The sequence below is a fragment of the Adiantum capillus-veneris genome, chromosome 1 (genome assembly GCF_014529385.1).
Source record: "Adiantum capillus-veneris isolate H3 chromosome 1, ASM1452938v2, whole genome shotgun sequence".
NCBI lineage: Eukaryota > Viridiplantae > Streptophyta > Polypodiopsida > Polypodiales > Pteridaceae > Adiantum > Adiantum capillus-veneris.
The window spans coordinates 48,031,974-48,054,766 of record NC_140931.1 but is presented as its reverse complement, the minus strand read 5'-3'; the positions used below and the strand labels follow the sequence as shown (position 1 = coordinate 48,054,766).

At 41.6% G+C, this 22,793-nt stretch overlaps 1 protein-coding gene across 1 annotated transcript; it reads left to right on the top strand.

Annotated features, from left to right (window-relative positions):
- Positions 1–5,119: 5,119 nt before the first annotated feature.
- LOC147464671 (uncharacterized) lies at positions 5,120–6,440 on the top strand. The gene is made up of 4 exons (XM_086516221.1): positions 5,120–5,403; positions 5,531–5,881; positions 5,956–6,020; positions 6,103–6,440. The coding sequence occupies exons 2-4, from the start codon at positions 5,535–5,537 to the stop codon at positions 6,150–6,152; spliced, it is 462 nt and encodes a 153-aa protein (XP_086372347.1). The 5' UTR covers positions 5,120–5,403; positions 5,531–5,534; the 3' UTR covers positions 6,153–6,440.
- Positions 6,441–22,793: the final 16,353 nt, after the last annotated feature.

The window sequence follows — 22,793 nt, the reverse complement described above, 5'->3', positions numbered from 1 at the left end:
GAGTGAATGTGAGAGTGTGTGGGTTAGTATACCTTGCAAGCTAGGCCCATTCTTCCTTGGTCGATCCCCTCTTTTAGCACTCCTAGGCATTTGATTGGACCTCCTCAAGCCTGGCCAATCACAGCCTTAGTGCATATCAAGCAACAAGGGTAGTCTTGGGACAAGTGTCCCCCTTTCCACTTTGAGAGAAAGGACTTGATAAATGCAAAAGAAATTAAATAAATGTGGTAATTTATCATTGGACCCCTTTTAAGCCTGACCAATAGGATTCAAGCACCTCATGAAGGTAACATGGGTAGGATCTTGACATGTGTCCTTGCTACCTCTCTAGGCTTGGGCTCACCTTGAGTGTGTGAGTGTGGGTTCTCTCTCTACCCCCTAGGAAAAGGGCTCGACCCCCCTCTTGTAGGGATTTTTTTGACTTGCTTTGATCAAGCACCTTAGTCACCAAGCATGACTAAGCACTTGGACTAGGGGTGTTCCCACAAGCATCTCAAGCAAGCATGTCCAAGCACCTCAAGCACCTTAGTCATGCAGCAGGTCAAGCACCTCAAGCACCTTAATCAAGCACCTCAAGCAGGACAAGCACCTCAAGCACCTTAATCAAGCACCTCAAACAAGACAAGCATCTCAAGCTTGGGCTGGATTCCCACCTCAAGCTCAGCCCTAACTTAGGTCAAGGACTTTTATCACTAACCTTTGGAGGTCTTTAATGAAGCTAACCCTAAGGTCTTCTAAGCTCCATTGGTAGCCTTGCTCTTTGACAGACCATCTCTCATTTGAGCCCCTTTACCATTGGCCCCTTGTTGAGATAGATCTATAAGCACATGTCTATATTCTACCTCTTGTTTCCATTTATCTCTCCCATATTAAATGATCAGTTCATTATGAGAAAGTCTTTTTGGAATAGGTAGATATTAGATTTTATGAAAGATGTAAAGTACCACTTCATTCAAGATGTGCTTGAGGACAAGCATATGGAGCTTGTGAAGATGCACATAGATGATAACCCTGTAGATCTTCTCACCAAAGGTCTAGCTACTTATGGGCGTGAGCTAGATAGGCTACTCTAACATGATTGTACATACATATATATTTTATACCCCATACTTAAAGGCACATTGGCCTTTAAGTGGGAGGTTGTTGGGGTGGTAAAGCTTAATGTGCTAGCCCTAAGTAAGCCGTCAACTAGACGCTAACACCAACCATTCATACTATAAGAAACAATAAGGACTCAACCCCTAACTCACTATTGTGAGTGAGTCCACTACATTTGAGTCTCGTCTTCTTCTTCACTCCGAGCAACGAAGACATACACGTGCCATGCATGTGAGGGTCACATGCCTTAAAGACCGGGATAATGTTGAAGAGGAAGTAAAGGAGCCCATGACATTGATGGAGATTTATTGAGCTTGTACACAAAAGTGTGGAGAGTCGGAAAGAAAAGTGGAGGAAACGGAGAAACATCGAAAGAGAGAGCCTTAATATTGCACTTCCCCTCCATTGAGGCAAAGAAGTTCTTGAGGAAGCAAGCCACTTTAAAGAAGACCGGCATTTTTCTTGGCGACAATCTACATGGAGCGAGCACAATGGATTATATCATGGCTCACAACCGAGCTTTATCCCTTGCATCCACGATTTTACAATTGGACCTAGGTCCGAACCTAGGCCGATTGGTACGGCAATGGATCATGCTCTCTTGACATTGACTAGTTCCTCTGAGTTCACTATTGCCCAATGACCACGAGTTGCATTTTTAGAGACTGATTCTGTCTACATTAATGAAATCTACATACATCCATGCAGAAGAGGATCTAGGACGCTCTGTAGATCAGCTTACTTGCATATTGACAAAGACTTTGCGAGATGCACGGGGTGAGAGGCGTACCTGCACGTTGAGATGACCTTTTGGGAGTATGCCCCATACCAACTGGTATGATGAGGGGTGCAAAGACATAAGAGCCCGCGGCTTCAGAGAGAGGTACTTTCAGGAATTATCACTTATCTATAGTCACGGATTGCCTTCCAACATTTAGTGCAACGGAAGAAGTGAGTTTTCTTGATTTAGTTAGAGCACTAGCTTTACCACAACTGTTTTTGAGTCAAGACTCAGGTGAGGCATGGTGACTCTTCCACGAACATTCACCTCCTCCAGCTACCATCACTTCTACAAAGACTTGGTGTCATTATGCTACATCTTTAGGCACGATGCCTTAGCAACAACCACTTCCATATCCTGTAGAGGCATTCCCACAGGCTTGTGTTTTCGTTACCGATGTTGAGATGGTACGGAAAGCCATCGATAGGATGAGGACTGGGAGAGCCTATTTTCATGAGGGCTTAGTAGCAAAGAATTTTATACATGCTAGGGATATGTTTGTAGAGCTTCTAGCATTGATTGTGAGGGGTTGCCTGATACTTGGAGCTTGTCTATTATGGTGCCTATCTTCAAGGCAAGGGGCCCTATGGAGCCTGGGAACTATTGTACTATTATGATTGGGTAAACATTACTGGTACGATTGTACGCATCCATTATTGAGCAACAATTGAGTAGATCATTAGAGAGAGCCGACATGTGACCAATGGGACAACCGAGTTTTCTACTCTTGATCACATTATGATGCGTAGAGCTATTATTGAGGAGGGTAGATCACATGGGAGGAGGATTTATTGTAGCTTTGTGGATTTTTCCAAAGCATTTGACACAATTCCCTGAGACAGGTTGATGGGGATACCCACAGAGTTGATTTGGGGGATTATGGCACTTTACAAGTCGGTGAGAGGATAGGTTCACACTCAAGAGGGGTCATTTGATGTAGTTCACTCCACTATTGGGGTGAAGCAGGGATGCCCGCTATCCCTGACGCTCTTTGGCATGTATGTGGATGAGGCTTCTGATTACACCGAGAGGGAGGTGACAAAGGAGCGCAATTGGTTGGGACGTGGATTCCATTGTTGTTATATGTTGATGATATTGTGCCAATTTCTGATCTCCTAGAGGGGTTGCAATGTCAGATGCTTTACATGCGTTTGCCCATGATCATGTATTGTTTATCAACCTTGGCAAAACCAAGGTTATGGTATTTAATACCACACCGCAGTGGGTTAGGAGATCAACACCCACATTTTCTTATGGCCAGGAGTCAGTGAAGTATACAGATGCATACACTTACCTTGGGATAGCCTTCGTTGTCCAGTGTTTTCATCGAGGAGAGCAGTTGAGACGAGATTGACCAGAGCATATGCTACCCTAGGCAGATTAGAGAGGATGTGTTCGAAGGTTTCCTCCCAAGAACCTCAAACAAAGCTATAGCTCTTTGATACTTTAGTGGCATTAGTTATGCTTTATGGAGCCCAGATATGGGGACATTCAATGGACCACCATAGCAGATCTGGTAGCACTGATGGGTGGAGATGTATGGAGAGGCCTTTGGTTTCTATGATCTCTTGGATGATAAGAGTTAAGGCTTTAGTACCACATGAGATTATCAGAGCAGGGCTGGCTGCATCTTCACTTGTGGTCGAGGCACTCACCATATCAGTTTCTTTTTTGAACAATTTATGGGACCTCCCCAGACACATATATGCTCGTTTAGCTTTTGAGTCTTCCTGACAGCTAGCATTGTAGGGGGATACTACTCGTTGGTATGGAAAGATAACATCATGGTTTCAGTTGCACGGTTTCAATATGGATAGATTGCCTAGTACTCTTTGGATGGCGCACCCTCTATGTCTATTACGAGGAGAAAGATTGCCAGACTCATTCGTCCATCAGGATGACCTATCTCAGCTCGATGCCATGAGGACTTGGATTCAGCCGACACGAGAGTGGGCATGAAGATGGCTTTCTGTAGAGAGAATATTCTCCATCTGACGGAGGACGGGTTTGTGACTAGACCTAGTTACATGGAAACACATTTATCTCAGGGGATACGGTGCGCTATTGGTCAGCTACGCACCTCTTCACATCAACTTGAGGTCGAGACTCGCGGGTTTAGGGGGATATCTACAGAGGATTGGATATGACAGCTATGCCATTTGGAGCTTGAGACAAAGCTACATTACATATGTCACTGTCTGGTATATCATGAGATACAGGGGCGATTTCATTGACTTTGCTGCTTTGGAGATCAGGAGAGAGACAATCTCAAGGTAGATTACAAACTTCTTTAGACCACCTACTGGAAGACAGAGGGGCAGACCACACAACAGAGCCTAGAGGCTACTGAGCTAGGGAGATCCAGACGCCCACAATTGGGGGTACTTCACAACATTGACAGAGATTACAGTCGATGATACGGATCACTTTAGCTCGATAGTACAAGTACTTACCATGGCGGACATTGACAATATTCTATAGTGACTGATGCAATACATCCTCGGACAGCGCCCGATGCTGGACATCCTCGGATAATAGAGCCCAATGCCGGATATCCTCGAACATTGATGTTCATACACTCGGATTGTACTACCCTAAACAGTTGTGAACCATGATAGTAGCTATTTAGCTTTTATTTTTCTTTATTTCATTTTTATTTGGGAAAATTACCAAAATACCCCTCTAATTTGTGGAAATTCCCAAAATACCCCTCAAATTTCAAAAATTCCCGAAGTACCCCCATAATTTGTCATAAATTTCCATAATGCCCTTCAAATTTTCCAAAATTCCCCTGATTGTGAGAGTAAATTTCTTCAAAAACAAAAAATTTGTAGCTTTTCATAAGAAGAGTGATTGTCTACCATACGAGATGCTAATTGAGTTGGTTATGTAGGCTTTGGAGATGAATTTCTTCAATATTTTTAGACATAATTACCTTTTTTTTGGGAGGTGATTTGCAAAAAATTACATGCTAAGCACTCAAAAACCGATCTCAATTGTCAAACAAGAATAAAGATTAAAAAATCTTGAAGATACAACAAAAATAGATACAAGGGTATTTTGGGAATTTTTGAAATTTGAGGGGTATATTGGGAATTTCCAAAAATTATATGGGTATTTTGGTAATTTCCCCTTTTTTTTTTTGTACCGAGACAGTTTGGTGGTCTCTTGAGGACATATTCTCACTCTCATAGAGATAGAGCGAGTTTAGGGATTAGGGTTTGAGCCGGTTTTTCTGCAGGAGAATGGCGTCTCGCAAGGTTATCCGCCGCCTGGGGGCCCTGCTGCATCCTTCAAGAGGCTTCTGCCACAAGCAGGAGCTCGGTGATCAATTGCATCCGCGATCATCCAGTCAGCTGCTCGCGGCCTTGGAGCCGCATGTCACAAGTTCCGGGAAGGAACTTTTTCAAGGCCTCATGGACGTGTCCTGTTTAGAGAAGGAGGTCTGGAAACAGAAACAGAAAGAAATTGAATATCAAAAGGAGGCCATTGAGTATCAGAACAAGCTGATCGCATATTTGGAGGTAGACCTCCTTAGATCCAAGGGTTTGAACAATACACGTGGGTTGTTCCCTTTTTATTTTGTACCGAGGCAGTTTGGTCTCTCATTCTCATATTTAGGGATTAGGATTTGAGCCAGTTTTTCTGCAGGAGAATGGCGTCTCGCAAGGTTATCCGCCGCCTGGGGGCCCTGCTGCATCCTTCAAGAGGCTTCTGCCACAAGCAGGAGCTCGGTGATCAATTGCATCCGCGATCATCCAGTCAGCTGCTCGCGGCCTTGGAGCCGCATGTCACAAGTTCCGAGAAGGAACTTTTTCAAGGCCTCATGGACGTGTTCTGTTTAGAGAAGGAGGCCTGGAAACAGAAGGAGGAGGTTGTATATAGTATGGCAGTGCGCTGCTTGCTTAGAGAAGCACACCAATATTCCACCGCAAGATGTGCGGAAGCAAGCAGCGCACTGTCATGCCATATACAACATTCTTTCGCAGCACGTGCACGCAGGTAAAGAATTGGCTGAACTGCAGGCCGCCAATGGGAGAATTTATTTTCATAGAGGGCCTATGTCGAGTGAACAGGTCCAAATATTTCTCTGTATTGGAAAGGCGGCGAAGTTTGACATTGAAGAAGACCCGTCTACCAGGTACACCTGCTACTCTTGTTGCTTTTATTTGTTTATTGTTTGAATGTTGCCTGTATTCATTTTACATATATTGATCGGATAGGTCGTGCTGAAGAGTTCAGATGTGGGGTGCTGTTTGTCTGGAGCTTCTGAGTTATTTATGGCCTACAACGTTGTTTATCTGGGATGCAGCGATTTTTGCTAGTATGTAGATCTGTTTGAATGTGGTCATGGTACGTATGATACTGTACATGAGACTATGGGCTCGCTGTAGAGTGATGAGAACTTTTTTTGGTTCTGATGATGTTCAGTGATGCGTAATGATTTATGTTGAGGACAGGTAGTCCTCAGGGTACATTTTGCAGGTTGTGTAGAGAGGATACAAAATGTAAAAGCCTGGTTGCAGGTGTTTACTGTTAATCCAATGAGCTGTTTATTGTCCGAGTGCTTGAAGCTATATACCTGGATGGTTATATGGGACTCTGTGCGTGTAGGGACTTACTTGCAGGCTGCTGTCTGCTCTCTAGGATATAGTTTCTCAATGCCTGATAACAAAGGCTGTTTATTTTAATTATGTGTTTAGTTCTTGTTGTTTTTAACCATGCCGGACTATGTACTGTTTGCTGAACACTTTGAGGGCATTATACGGAGGTGTATTATACGCATATGATTGTGAAAGTTGGTGTGTTGGTTTATGATCTTTTAGTGTGTATGGTAATAGGTTATGTAGTCATACAAGGACACACACACATATGTATCTATACATATGTGACACTTTGAATCCCATTTTACCTCGAAAACTTCCTCTAGCTCAGTTGTGGTGTGTATGTATGAGGATTCAAATATGAAATTTGAGCTTGAATTTTGATTTTGATGCTCAAACAAGAGTTACTAGATTTCAAGTCTTCTTGTAAACAATTTCAAGGTTTGTCATTAACATCACATATTTTTCAACAAAAATAATTTCGTGCACTTATACAGCATGCACTAGATGTCTTGCAATAGTCAAAATCCTCTTCATGTGAAAATGCTTGTTTGGCGAGCTAACCATGCAGGGGTGTGTGGTTTGTTGAAACATCTGCCAACTAATACCATTATAAAGTAAGCTCTTGTTTACTCCCCCCTTTGTCCTCGTTTACTTTCCAGCATTCGACGTCCTCAGTCGCCCCTGCTTTTGTGCCTGCACTTCCTCGTCCATAAGTGACACTGAGGAAGTCAAGGGATCGACGACGGGATTGTAATCCCTGTTGATGCATCCCATCGGAAAAAGAACCAGTATGACCGATAGGTTTGGTGTGAGCAAGTATGTGGCCCGGTTTTTGGCAGACATTGGCCACTGTCACCATGCTGCCTTAGGTTTATGGTTTTTCGAAGTTCTCAAGCAGACCATTTGAATGGAGGAGCTACACGAAGTTTTCGTGGACCTGGGTAATTTGCTCGTAGCAGATGCACGAAATGCTAATATCACTTCCTCCCATTCCAAGTGGGCTCTCTTCCCCGTCTGTTTGCACATCCACATTTATGTCTTTCGCACCATCACCTGATTCACCTTTTGTGACATGGAGGAGATAACACGGGAGTGTCTTGAAAGGGGAGAGCAGGCCCTGCAGGCACTGACAAAAGCTCTTTAGTCTTCCCTCCGCTGCTGAGAAGACCGGTCGCATTGTTCAACTCCCTTCACCTACAATTTGGCTACCTCGAGAGAAATCTATAAGTGACCCTGCTCATTTGGCTTGTTTTGATCTCTCACACACACACTTGCAATTGTGTTTTGTGTGAAACACAGGTTCCTAAAATATGCCCTTGGATGCTCACAATGAAACATATATGGTCATGGCTCTGTGTACATATGTACCATTATATTTGAATTCATGGATGCAAATATGTAAGACACATACATACGTAGTTATGTATGTAAAAGACACATACATATGTAGATCCGTGTACGCATATGTAAAAGACACATACATACGTAGATATGTGTGTATGTGTGGATGTATGCATTTTTCTATGTACCCAAACACATACTCATGCATGCACACATATGTGCATATATGTGTCTGTATGTGCAAAATTTATGTGGATATTTTCTCTTTCTCACACACGTGTTTGCACAGGTACATTTACACACACATCTATACACACATGTATTACATATACAAGCATAGTTGTAAAGATTTGCGTATACCAAATGCAGATATGTATATCTATATATGAAACTATGCATTAGTGTATAGAAATACATGCATGCTTATTATCATAAGCTGTATTCAAACGTTTGTGTAGACACTCCCCCCCCCCCCCCCTCTTGCTGGTACGCTGAGTTCACGCTGCAGCTCCCCCCCCCCCCCCCCCCCCCCCCCCCCCCCCCCCCCCCCCCCCTTTGCTGGTGGTACGCTGCGGTGGACTGAGCCTCTCTCGTGCGCGCTGCTTTCTCTTCTTTGACTTTGCCCGCCCCTTTTCTTTTCAGCATCAGACATAGAATGACGACTTTAGCTTCACCTCAGAGGGACTCTACAACAGCCCCCTCGTCCGACACCGCGGAGTCGACCCTTTGACTTGCTCTTTCGCTAGAAGAGCAAGTGAGCTTATTGGCCGAGGTGGAACGGCTCCAAGCCACCTCAGTCATTTCCAGGGTTGTTGGCACTCGACCCAGCAGAGGCGAGGTGAGGGACCTACTTCAGGCCGGACTCCTCACCGAAGTGGTCAAGATCACTGATGTACAGCTACTCGGGAGAGGATATTATCAAATTGTCTCCAGAGATGGCGGCCAAAGTGGTCTCGATGAGCCCGCTCAGCATTCGAGCGGCTCGAGCATTTTTTCGATAGTGGCGTCATGGCCTTGACCCGACGACAGATGTTCTTGAGGAGGAGGCAGACATTCCCATCTTAGTTTGCTTTCCTGGACTGAGGCGGGAATACCTACCTTTATTGACCAGGATTGGCTCCATGTTTGGGTCAGTTTTGGAACCCGCTCCCACTTCTGCTTCAGTTATGGCCAAGGCCGTGGGTTTGCCCACTGTTCGGGTTCTAGTTTGGGACACTCACACCCTCCTGAAGGAGGTCCTCCTTCCTCGAGTCGATGGAGAGTGGATCAGTCAGAGAGTGGAGTATTCGGGCCTCCCGAACGAGTGTTTCATCTGTAGGCAGATGGGCCACCTAGCGAGGGCCTCTCCACGCTTGAGACCATGACCCACAGCACAGACGCAGCCCCCCAAGGTTGAGCCGACCCCCCTCCTTATCTCGTGTTGATGTTCATGCAAACTAGCCGGCCATCAGTCAATGTAACTGTGCTAACCTTATCTAAAATTTTGGTAATATAGATCAATAAGACGAGGTGAGGGGTTAATTCTCACACTTAGCTGCATCAACACTATGTGCAATCATCTCCTTCCTTACCCGCACTTGCACTTTGCATGCACCGTACATGCACTCACGATTGGTATCAGAGATTTGGTCTTCCTCGCTTTCAAATGCGTGAAAATCCTCTTGGAGTGGGTAAGGTTCAATCATAGCTAATTGGGATTAAGGTCTATCTAGAGCAAATTGACAGCCGACAGTACGTTGTGTAGCAAGTGAAGTAAAGCTTGGAGTACAATAATTTTGTGTAGAGAGTTTTTGTGTAGGAATAGATAGAAATCTCAGAGTAAGTGTGTGTGTGTGTGTGTGTGTGTGTGTGTGTGAGTGAGAGAGAGAGAGAGAGAGCTGGAATTCATGTCCACATGCATGCAATTTTAGGTCAGATTTTGGTTTTGATTATTGCTGTAGCTTCTTCGTCATGCTGGCCCAACAAGCATCCTAAGGTTTTAACCCCCCTTTCAAAGCCATTTATGCTCTTAGAATCTCAATTTGAGTAGCACACCAGAAGGTAGTTTCAATTGACATTTTCAGCATTGGAACACACACACACACACACACACACACACACACACACACACACCACAATTTTTGGCTTCAACAACATCGAGTCCAAATTCTCACAGACACACTCTCTAGCATCATAGAGAGCAAGACAAAGAGAGTTTCTCAGTAATAGGCGATAGGTTACAGATTACCATTAGTAGCAATTTTATGCATCTTTAAGAGCAATCTTTTGGATTTCCATATGTGCATTTTGTCCATGATGTATGTTCTCTGTGGTACTGCTTATGCATAGCCATTCATGGCTTCGTAGAGACACCTCTTAGATACATATTTACATGCAAAGGGATAGTCACATGCTCTTTTGACACAACAAATTTTTAAGAATCTTTGGTAGTGAAACAACCAGTACAGTTCTAATGGGAGTTTGGATGCATATGGTTTATGTGTGACTAGCACTTAAGAGTGCTTATGCTCTGTTGAGAGCATTTTACTCCCCACAGGGAAGTGAGTTTTGTGGTTTTTTCTTGCACGTTTGTTGGTGCCTATTTATGTGCATACAATACATTTGCATTGATTTCATGACATATGTACGTTGTGTTGTGGATACTTCCATTATACACCATGATGGAGCCAATTTTGGCTTGTTTTGGCAGTCTTGATCATTTTTCAGACTTGGACTGGAAGAGCCCTTTTTGAGACTTTGGCTAGTCGTGTCTGTAGGACCTCCTTTTGTGAGGGTCATTTTACAAGGTTTTTGTTACCAAGCATTGGGGGCTAGGTTACCCAGTGTGAGGTGGACCTCTATCTCTTCCACATCACAAGTGAATCAGTGATTGTTCAGCTTTCCCTTTACCTTCCATCTAATTGGTAGTGATTTTTCCAAGAATAGAGACACATAGGCCTAGCCACTCATTGCAATAAAACTCTAAGCATCTACGAAAAAGGGGGGGCTCTCCATCATCCGTGCACACAAAGCCTCAATCTCTATTTTCTATGGATGGCATCTCTTTGAATGAAATCACATGGATACAAAGCAAGGGAATCTCTCTGGTTGCAATCACTTATCCTTACTCTAGGTCCCCTTTTTTTCATCGTGTGTGTGAAGAATCAATCTCTATTTTCGATGGATGGTTTCTCTTGGAAGGCAATCACCTACACTTGCATCTTATAGGCATGTGGCATTATGCAAGATGCTAATGCCACCCATCAAAATTAATGATGATCATGTTTGCTAGGGGCTATTGCAAAGAAACTATGTTTTGGTATTGCCTAGGTCGACATGTTTGCCAAATATGGTGTACTTTAGAAAGCACAAAAAGTGCTTGAGGAGGTTCCTTTGAGGGGTTCTATCTTGACGCACACCAATTGAAAGATATTCCCAACAAGGGTATGACTCCTTTTAATAGATGCAAAACGAGGGCGCCTCTCTAGTTGCAATCACCTATGCATGCATCTTGAAGGGATGTGGTAGTATGCAAGATCTTGATTTGGGCAAAAGAATTGAGGATGATATTGTTAGTTAGGGGTTGTTGATAAAGAATGACGTGCTTGGAAATGCCTTGACTGACATGTATATTAAGTGTGGTAAACTTTAAAAATAACAACAAGTGCTTGAGGATCTTCTTATCTGGAACATCGTCTCTTGGAATGCAATGATTGCGGGTTGCTGCAGAAAGAGGAGGGGAGAAGAGGAGAAGTGTGTGTGTTAGGAGCAAGAGAAAGAAGGCATGGGGCCATCCAAGGAGGGGGGAGGCCTCATGTGTAGAGTTACGAACACGGCATGAGATTTATTTTATTTTATTTTTTTTGGGGGGCGGGGGATATTCCTACCTATTGGACTTTTTTAAAGATAGAGCTTGTAGTAGGTGCACCATTAGTACGTCAGTAAGTTGCTCCAATTTTGAAGTGCATTTTATTAGGAGGAATCTTAAAAGATACCCTCTTTGTGATCAAAGTGGAAAAGTAGAGGCCTCCAGGTGTCATAGGCAGATGGCAAGCAACTTGTGGTAGGTGGACGGTGAGGGAAATTTTACAAAGGAGGCAGGTGGCAGGGTACAAGAGGACATAGCTGGCAGCAAAGGCGAGATAGCTACCACGTGACCAAATGTAGGTAGCGCGAGAGCAGATGGAGATCTTTAAAAAGAAGAGTGTATTTTGGAAAGGGCGCTTGAAGATGACATATATATTCCTGAACCTTTCTCGAAGGAAGCATTAGAGCCATTGTAATGGACTCATATTCTAGCAACCTTAGATGTGTGTGCTATCTCAGATGGTCCCACAAAAAAATTCTACGATAAGGATGGATATGATGTGGTTTTGTGTTTTATGGTCAATACAATCCTAGGAAAGGTTTCCTCATAACATCCCAGGGGTGATAGATTGATCAAACAAGAGGTTGAAGAGTTTTATGACTCTTCGGAGCATTTTGCACGAGAGGATGACATAGACAATGAATGCTCTGATAACTTGAGTGACCAAGAAGAAACGATAGTAGATATCCGGTTTTACAATTTTTCAACCAAAAACCTAAACGTCTATTTTGAAGATCCATTTTTTGTACTTATCGTAGATATGGTGATGCCATGGAATTATATGAGAGTCTTTATGAGTTTAGTTTGTGGCCTTTTTAGCTTGGTGTGTTAGGCACATGTACATGTGCGTCAAGTCACCCAGCTAGTAGATCAGTCGTTATAGGGGCAAGTGTGTGCAGTTTGAATTTTTTTTAATATGCTCCTAATCTATGTATATGAGATGTGAGTTTTAAGCAAGCACTGTGGTATCTTATTATCAAAATTTTGTAGTTTTTTTGTCGTTATACTTTTTTGCCCTCAACTAACTTCTCTCTATGTAGTAGTGCTATATAGCCTGTTGTTTGCATCGATTTTTCACATAGTAATGCATAGATTCAAACATTGACATCTTCAAAAATTTTGTTGTAATTTTTTTTTAAAAACCTTGAAATCATCCCTTTTGGATTTGTTCTTTAGAAGCTATAGTATGTTCCTTGCAGGGTACATGATATGGTAGCCTGCATGCAATTTGATCTAGAGCAAGTTGTGAAAGCTTACATGCTTTGTGACATATGTAAAATTTGAAATTATGGTTTTTTAAAAATGGAGAAGATCTTTTTTCAAGTGCATTTGTTGGTATGTGGTGTAAATCCATGCTTCTTCCTAGTTTCCATGGTGGTCTTCTAAGTCGGCATGTGCTTGTAAATTCCCACAGGATCACTTGTCTTTGACTTGTGGTTTTGTGGAGTTATTTTGATATGGTTTGTGGTGATGAATTTGCATATTGAGGACTATTGGGATACATTGTTGTAGAGGTGCCCCTTGTTCTTGTTTTCTTAACAGTGTTTTGATGCCCTCCACCGCAAAACTCTTTCACGTGACCTTCAAGTTATAGGTTTTGATAGCAGAATTTCCAAATTTTTATGGTAATGTAGGTGAGGATGTTGATGCATTCATTGAAAAGATGGAGTTTTCTTGTTTGATTACAAATCAAGAAGATCCATTGGTTATGCTGAATATATATATACTTTTTGCTTGAAAGAGAATGCAAGGACATGGTACAATGAATATAAATTGTAGTTGAAATCATCTCGATCTCCATGGTGACGACTGACAATGCAATTAAGAAGGATTTTCTTGAGAGGTTTAAGAAGGTGAGGATCTAGAGAAGGTAGGTATTTGTGTCAAGAGCCTTATGCAAGGTGAACATGAAAAAATGCATGTGAGGTAGTTTAATGAGTTATGGAGAAAATGTTGTAATGTTTTAAGAAATGAGTCCTCCTCTTATGCTTGAATTGACCATGTTTATGCGAATCTTAAGGGCTGATTTGAGATTCAAAGTTGAGCTAAAAAGGTGGCCTACATTTGAGGATGTAGTAAAGGTTGCAAAGCATGAGGAATGGACACTAGAGAGATTGAGAGGGCTTGGATTGCATGTGATGTGAGGTTTCTCCATGCATTGATGTATATACAAAGAGGGCCTCTAATTCAATATTATATCATGGTGTTTCTCTTGCAAAAGAACAACAAGCATATAATGAGAAGAAAGATGTTAAGAAGAATGTACAAATCATGTCATCCTTGTTGTTTTTTCCACTTAATGGTGCTTCACATGTCAAAGATGATGTTTCGATGGATGTGAAAATGAATGGAAAGGAAAAGAATGAAATTAGTGAAGTTCCAAAAAAGGATCATGATGAGAATCAAGATATGGATGCCATTAATGTCATGTCTACTATATGCACGTGCATTGGAAGAGGAGCTTGTATGATGCTAAAGTGGATATAGATTGTCCCTCTCTTTTATGTTTTAGTTGAAAAGGACTTGCACGTCAACAAAGCTTTTCATGTGCAAGAGGATTATGCCCAAGAAGAGGCTTCTTAAGTATATTCTATGGTTGGGTCTACGACAAAAAATGATGCTGCTATTGAACATGCTGTGGACCTTGTAATGAGGAGACTATCCATAAGTAATTTCATGATTCTATCTATGATGATGTAGGTAGCCACGCTGTCATTGATGAAGTGCATAAGATGGTTCTTGAGGCTATGTGGGAAGCCATGGAAATGTAATTTGATGCGTAATGATAATATGGTTCATGGTAACTTTCTAGATCCTCTTTTGCTAAGGAGATTAAGCTATGTGTAGAAGGTGTCTTACCTTTAAGCTGGACACTTTTGAAATGAATGAATTTTTTTAATGGGTGACAAAGAATATGATTTGGTTATGCATAAAGTATATGATGATGCTTGATGAAAAGGTTGATGCCATTTTGAAGGGGATGGTAAAGGATGATGTACATGATATGATGAGTGAGGAGACTCTATATATGGTATTTGTGAATGCTATTTTTTATTTCCAAGGGGAATAGATGGCATATATATTCCATGGTTTGATGTCGGAAACATTAACTTGGGTGCTTTAAATTTATGAAGTTGTAGCATGTGTTTTATGGCCATTTGATCTAGGTGACCATGAAATTGTTTGCTACTAATGAGCATGAATGTTCTAGTAGGCTTTGGGGTTGGCAAACTATGTTGCGTGCATTTCATATGCGAGCTTCTATTTTTGTGCAGCCTACCTTGATCATAAACTCCAGAATGAGAGAGTGATAGAGAGAGAGAGGATGAGAGTGAGAGAGAGAGAGGGAGTGGTGGAGTGAGGAGAGAGAGAGGAGATGAATTGAGAGAGAGAGAGAGAGAGAGAGACGGAAGAGATAGAGAGAGGAGAGAGAGAGAGAGTTAGATACAACTTACAACAAATCGACATGGTTAATGCTTGAGACTTGGAATTGTTAATCCTAGTCTTTACACTAGAGGTAAGACTCTACTGCTACAAGTCATGACCACAATCACTTTGGAGGGATGTAGATGGCCAAACATTCTCCCAAAATGTTGATGATGATTAGGATGACAATTGGTAATGTATTTTCCCCTCTCACTCTAGCCCACCTTCTTCATTCCAACCACTACCTCTTCTTCAAATGACATTGATTGAATCATTCTCTGCTTGGCTCATAATAGGTGCTTTACACTCTCTCTCTCTCTCTTCTCTCTCTCTCTCTCTCTCTCTCTCTCTATCTCATGAAGAGTTTCAATCATAATTGATTGCATAATATTAATAATGTCTCCCTACCTCTATATCATGCTTGTGTCACACTAGAGACAACTAGAGACTAGCGCATATCACCATCCTTTATTATATGGGGACAACCTATGTGGAACCTTGGACATGCAAGAAAGAGGAGGAGTGCATAACTTGGTGGTTGTCAATAGTCCCATTGACAACACAATTGATCTTGAAAAGACAAGAGAGGAGGAGGGCATAACTTGGTTGTTGTCAGTAGTGCCATTGACAACATACTTGAGTTTGAAAAGGCAAGAGAGGAGGAGGAGAGGAGGAGATAGATGTTGTCAATAGGGTAGTGAAACAATGGGTACAATGGCTACACAAGCTTCTATGCAGGGGTAGTTGCATCCATGTCATGGGACAACCATGGATGTTAACCCAAAATGTCGGGAACTCAATTTTATGTGTGGCTGTTGTGGAAAACATAGAATACAACCAACCAAAGATATTATGAATGCAATCTTATTTGTGTTGTAGAGGTTATATTTTCTAGGAATCAAATCTCTCAAAACTTGCAACCTAACAATAGCTACGACAGCAATTGTACACAAGAAACCTGAATTTCTTTTAAAGAGATATTAGACCTTGGATATTTATAGTGTTTTTGGACAGAAATTTTAAAAGACAATCCATGTTTTTTGAAGTTACTAATTTTAACTATACTGCCTATTATATTGTCAATATTTATATTATGAGTTGAAAAAGTCATAGGATAATAAACTTATTTTCTTTTTAATATTCTAACTAGCTGGCTTTGTAGATGATTTTGGGTCGTAGAACTTGGAAAGAATAAAAGTTTTTTCCATGCATTTGAGTTAGAAGCTTTTTACTAAATTGATTTATTTTTTACTTTTGGATTCTTGGCTACATCTTTTAGAATAAGAAATCTTTGGGATAAGTTGATCTACTGACAATCTTCTTCGTGAGTATCTTTAGTTAGATATGTAAACATGCTTTGTATGTACTAATGCACTTATATGGTTTTTGTTTTACATTGTTCAATACTATGCTTATCATATTTGTGGGATCGTATCGAGATCAATATTGTGAATCGCCTCTTCTTAGCACAAAATTGATACACTCTTGACTCATTAATTATACTTTGGTGTGAGTTTGATAGGTGAAACTCTCTCTAGCTTGTACAAGGATTCTAATCAAGAATCCTTGATTTCTAGGTTGAGATTCTATCAATTATAGCTCACTCCACATACACATGCAAGTATATTTTTTGGCAGAGGAGATCTTCCAGGTATGTGCATCAAAAAGGTATTCCTTTTTCTACCTTTTCCTTATCAACATTCTTATAAGTTGTGATGCAAATGATCTTGTAAGACATCAACTCATATTTTAAATTGAATGAAACTAGTGTTGAGATAAGCTTGTAACTTGTACTCATGGTGAGAACCTTAAGACAAGAATGCACCATTTATGTGTATAGTCACATTTTTCCTATGGAATCTGTAAGCCTCACACGTGCTACACAATTATAGTCACATGCTATTTGGTGTAGCCCACATGGTACTTGACCTTTTTTCCACATGTGGTGCATATCACTTTTCATCATTTACTGCCACCTTCTATTTTGAGCCTATATAAGGCCACCATACTTAACTTGCAATTCTCTCTCTCATTCTAATCAATCAAGCAAGTTTATTTTACATTGCATATTCTCTCTAATACTTATTGCTAGTTGTTATGAATCTCTTATTATGATGAATGCCTCGCTGTTCTATCCACCATAGATATTACACATGGTATCAGAGCTAATGCATAATTAGAATTTTTTAATTGTATCCGTTAGACCTCTATGCTATATTTAGTGATCTCTCTCTCTCTCTCTCTCTCTCTCTCTCTCTCTCTAAGCACTCAATTGATTCATATCTCTTTAGAAATGCAGCTAATTAATCTCAAGTCTAAGTATCTCTCTTTTTGGATTTGGGCAAGTCTATATGGCTTCTCCCCTAGCCAATGTTTAGGGATATTAGATTGAGCATTAAAATTTGTGTGATTTTTCTTCTTTATTAAAACTTTCTTGATTATGTTTTGTTTCTTGCTCTTCTCGCTTTCTCCAAGCCGAGTTACCCCACTTGATTGTACTATTGCAATGCATTTGTGTGTATAGCGTTTTTCCAAATGTTTCAAATGCGCAAATTTATGTCTCATTTGGACCAAGCATTGAACAAGGAAATCTTAATAATTTTTTCATACATTGTATGCTTGATTTCTTTACTTAACCCTGCTCATAAATCTTTGCTTTGTGTGTGTATGCTTGTTTGTTTGTTCCCCTCTTTGTTTTATTTATTTGCTAAACCTTTGCTTTGTTGTGTGTGTGTGTGTGTGTCCCCTCTTTTCTTTTTGAAAGTGTGTAGATGCATGGCTTAAAAGCCAAATGAACATTTTCTTTTGTAATGTTGTTTGAAATTCAACTACCCTTTTGCAATATACCAAAGCTTGAAGGTTTTTTACTTTGAAATCAATCTCATTCAAAGCACCCCTTCCCATTGAAACCTTTCTGGCACCTTTTGGATTTCAATTTAAAAGTCAAATTATCCAAGCCCATGCTCTTGTGCCATCAACAACTCCAACACATTAGCATCAAGAACCGTGAAAAAATTTGCTACTTCCATGGCAAAGTCTCCATAAAGCCTAAGCACAAAGCAATGTATGTCTTATCCAATCCCAAAATTACCCAAGTAGCCCCAAGCCAACAGATTTGCATGAGCTTATTTCCACATTTTGTATAAACCTATTGCATCCATCTTTTCATATACACAAGCACTACATCCACCAAGGTGTGCCTTCACTACAACGAGAAGTAGATATGCACCAACCCAGTTCAAAAAACCAAGTGCACCCACATATACATCAACATTAGAATCCTCCAGATTCCAAAAAATCAAGGAAGGTAATGCATAGAAGGAGGCCCATAGTTCCCTAAAGAAAGTGATGACTTGCATCTGTAAGTGTTTAAACACTTCCTCAAACCATATACTTTGTAGGTAAGACCTACACTATTTTTCTTGCATCAGATTTGATCTTTATGAGCCCTATATAGTTACTCCTTAACGTAACCTGTATTAGACTCTTTTATCAAAATCCATGGTATATCATGTAAGCTTCAGTTTATGAGGGCTTTTGTTGAGGTAATCCTATAGCTTGCACTCATGATGAGAACAAACCCTTAAGCCAAGCATGCACCGTTTATGTGTATAGTCACATTTTTCACAAGGACCCTATAAGCCTCACATGTGCCTATTTGGTATAGCCTACTATAGTTGGTGGGTACACGGAGAACCTAAAAAACACACAAATATCATGCTACAAATGATAAAATCAATAGGTCCGCATACTTGGTGAGTCGCACATACACACAATTGAGAAACAATACACGATCTGAGAGAGATAGAAAAGGAAAGAAAGAATGAGAGCACACGTATGTGAACCTCCTATAGACGAATGCTACACAGGCACAGTGAGAGAGGAGAGGTCAAAAGAGAAAAGAACACTGTGCAAACAGCTAGACGAATGCTACATAGGCACTGAGAGAGAGGTCAAAGAGAAAAGGGCACAAACACTGGGTGCATCTCCCCCCATACAAGAGTGAGCAGTTTTCTCTTGCACATATTTACTTATAGATTTTTTGAATGCTCAAAATGATTACAAATTGTTCATCCGAACATAAAGTGACCATTGCTCATGTCATAAAATCTAATATCTAACCAACCCAAATGATTTTCTCATATTAAATTGATCACTTAATGTGGGAGAATAAACGGGAACAAGTGTTAAGATATAGATATGTGCTTATAGATCTATCTCAACACGGGGCCAATAGTAAAGGGGCCCAAATGGGAGATGGTCTATCAAGAGAAAGGCTAACCAATGGAGCATAAGACCTTAGGGTTAGCTTCATTGAAGACCTCCAATAATGTGTGTAAAAGTCCTTTGACCTTAGGTAAGCTAGGGCTGAGCTTGAGGTGGGAACCCGGCCCAAACTCGAGGTGCTTGTCGTGCTTGTCCTGCTTGAGGTGCTTGATTAAGATGCTTGAGGTGCTTGACTGGCTCCATGCTTGAGGTGCTTGACTTGGTGCATGATTAAGGTGCTTGAGGTGCCTTGAGAAGCTTGCCTGAGATGCTTGTGGGAACACCCCCTACTTCAAGTGCTTAGTCATGCTTGATGACTAAGGGGCTTGCTCATCCAAAGTCAAAAAGATCCCTACAAGGAGGGGGGCGAGCCTACAAGGGGGGGGGGGGATGAGAGAGAACACACACACACACACACACACACACACACACACACACACACACACACACACACACACACACACACACACACACACACACACACACACACACACACAAGGAAGCCCTAGCTTGAAGAGGCAGCAAGGACACTTGTCAAGTTCCTCCTCATGTTGCCCTCATGGTGTGCCTGAAACCTATTGGTTGGCCATCCAAGGGGTCCAATGATAATAAAGGATATTTAATTAATTGATTTTGCATTTATCAAGTCCTCTCTCTCAAAGGGGAAAGGGGGACACTTGTCCCAAGGCTATCCCTGTTGCTTGTAATGGCTCCTGCTTGTGATTGGCTAGGCCTGGAGGGGTCCAATGAGCTTCAAGCATGAGCCACAAGGGGGGGTCGACCCAAGCAAGCTAGGGGGGTGCTTAGGGGGTATACTCACCCACACACACTCACAAACACTCTCATTGTGTACTATGCAAAGTGCAAGAGCTGCCTCTCTTTCTCCAAGCAAGTAGAGGTTGAGAGCCTACACCAACACTCTTGGCTATGGAGTGCAAATCCATCCAAGAGCCATGCTTCAATGCTTGAGCTTGCCATCTATTTATTCTTCATTACTATGCTATTATGTATGCTAGCACAAGAGTTATGATAAGTGAGGAACTAGCTCTTTCTCGTATGAAATGTTTCTTCTTCCTCTTTCCTACCCTCATTCCCTGCTAGCTCTCTCCACCTTCGAAGGTGTTTGAGGTCTTGGGACTGAGGCTTGGTATAGTTAAAGCTTTCTTCAAGTTTAGGTTATGCTATGATGGTGATGCATGAAGCTTTCCATCTTCATTGCTTCACCTAGGTCACAAGGAACACAAAGAATGTATTGTAACAAGTCTCTCTTTATGGGAGAAATCATAATACAAATGCCTATTGGAGGGGGGACCGGCTCCACATAAATCCGGTCCTCAACTGTTGTCATGTTCTCTAAATTCTCTCTCTTGCAAAAGTATTGTCTATGCCAAGTTAACTAATTGCTATGATTATGTTGCTATCTTCAATTATGTCAACCCGCTATGCTCACAAAATCATTTCTTGAAAGTACTCTCATTAAATTCCGCTACTCTCAAATTGAATAGGCAAATTCCATTACATTGGTATCAGAGCATTTGGTTTCTCTTTTCTTGCTTAAGAAGAGAGGTCCTTAAGTAGCCTATAAATGGTTGATGTTGTTAATTATAATAGAGTAAGTGGAACTGGGATCTAATATCGGTTTTGTTAAGCCCACTATGTGGGGGATGGTGCACACCTCGGGAGCTTTGGACTTAATAATGGAGTCATTTTAGACTTGCCTACGGCTTTACCATTATTGAGCCATAAGAAGTCCGAAAGGAGCTAGCCCTTGGCAACTCTGCTATGTTAGACCTACTCCTCTACTCTCTATAATTAACCACTTTGAGCCGTGGGTGTAGATACTTAAGAGCCGATTTTCAAAGGCTAAGAGGAGTGGCAACTAAGGTTTTGTATTGCCAAAGCATACACTAAGTATAAACATAAATTTTGTTAACATGGCTGACAATAATCAAGAGAGTAGAATGAAATTGATAGCTTTGATTTTGCACATGAAGGTGCTAATGATGATGCTCCCATGTTTGTGAATTATCTCGTCACTAGGTTGCAACAAGCTATTGGCAACCCTGTTTTGCAAGCCGAAGTTACTCAACAACTTCGTGCTTATGGAATTTCCCTTCCTCTCCAGAGGAGAGAGAGCTTAGGAGGCATCTTGAAGAGACCCCCAAAGAAGACCCTCTCCCATTCGAGAGGAGGAATCCAAAGAAAAGAAAGCAATGACAGTCTAAGTTCTTCTGAAGATGTGGCTCCACGAAGACGGCGGTCTAGACGATCGCCTACTCCTCCCAAGAGGAAAAGAGCAACCCATAGTCCTTCTCCTCATCACTCTGAAAGGCAAGAGAGGAAACAAAGGAAGAAAAGGGCTAGGAAGAGGTCACCCTCTTCTCCTTCTTCTTCACCTTCCTCCTCTTCCGATGAAAGTTATGGCTATTCTCCTAGAGAATACAAGAGGGAGGACATCGCAAATCATTTCCTGCATGGCGAAGGTCACAAAAGCTAAAGAAGTTCAAGGAGGGAGGAAAGAGTATCTCTTTTCTCACCTATGATGGCACCTTTGTGCTCTGACAAAGTGTTGGCCTTCATCCAGCAATTTGATGCGGCCTTTGGGGACGAGGGCTTCACAGAGTCCTCCAAGCTACGCCATGTAGCTATGCACTTCCAAAAATCAGCTCGTCAATGGTGGGCTAGCCTTCGTGGCAATGGAGAATCCCAAAGACATGGAAAACTCTACGAGTTTCCATCATGAAGCAATTTCTTGCAAGCGATGCAAAGGACAAAGTGCTGACTGAATGGCGTAGCCTAAAGCTCCTCTCTCATGAGTCTATTCACAAATATGTAGACAAGTTTTGGGATGTACATCTCAAGGCTACTGTCTTTCAAAAGATAGACTTTGCCGAGCAAAGACAACAATTCTGTGCGGGATTACCTAAAGAGATGGCCAAATACATCAACTCTCAACGGCCGGTACTATTACCGAAGTAATCCACCACACCATGGTTGCTTCACGCATCAATTTCCATCAAGGGGCTAGACGTAATGTCAAGCCATGGAAAACAAAGATAAAATGATGCAAAGGGGAAATCCAATGCTCAAAATAATTCCCAAGGCACTTCCAACAACAACAATAACAACAACAACAATCGGTCCAAGGAGAAGGGAGTTTACAAAGGTAAAAACAAACTCTCTCCTGAAGAGCTTGAAGCTTTTCGCAAGTACCATAAGTGTTTCAAGTGTGGGGAGCAAGGACATGGCTATCGTTCTTGCCCCAAGAAGAATACTCGCAATGAGACTCCTAGGGCTTCCACCATCGAAGCTCCAAAAGAGGATGCTCATTGCAAAGGATCATCACTTTCCTATGCGTGGGGAAAGGTAAGAGAGCATGATGCCTTCATCTTGTTTGACCCAGGCTCTACTCTCAACTTCATATCAA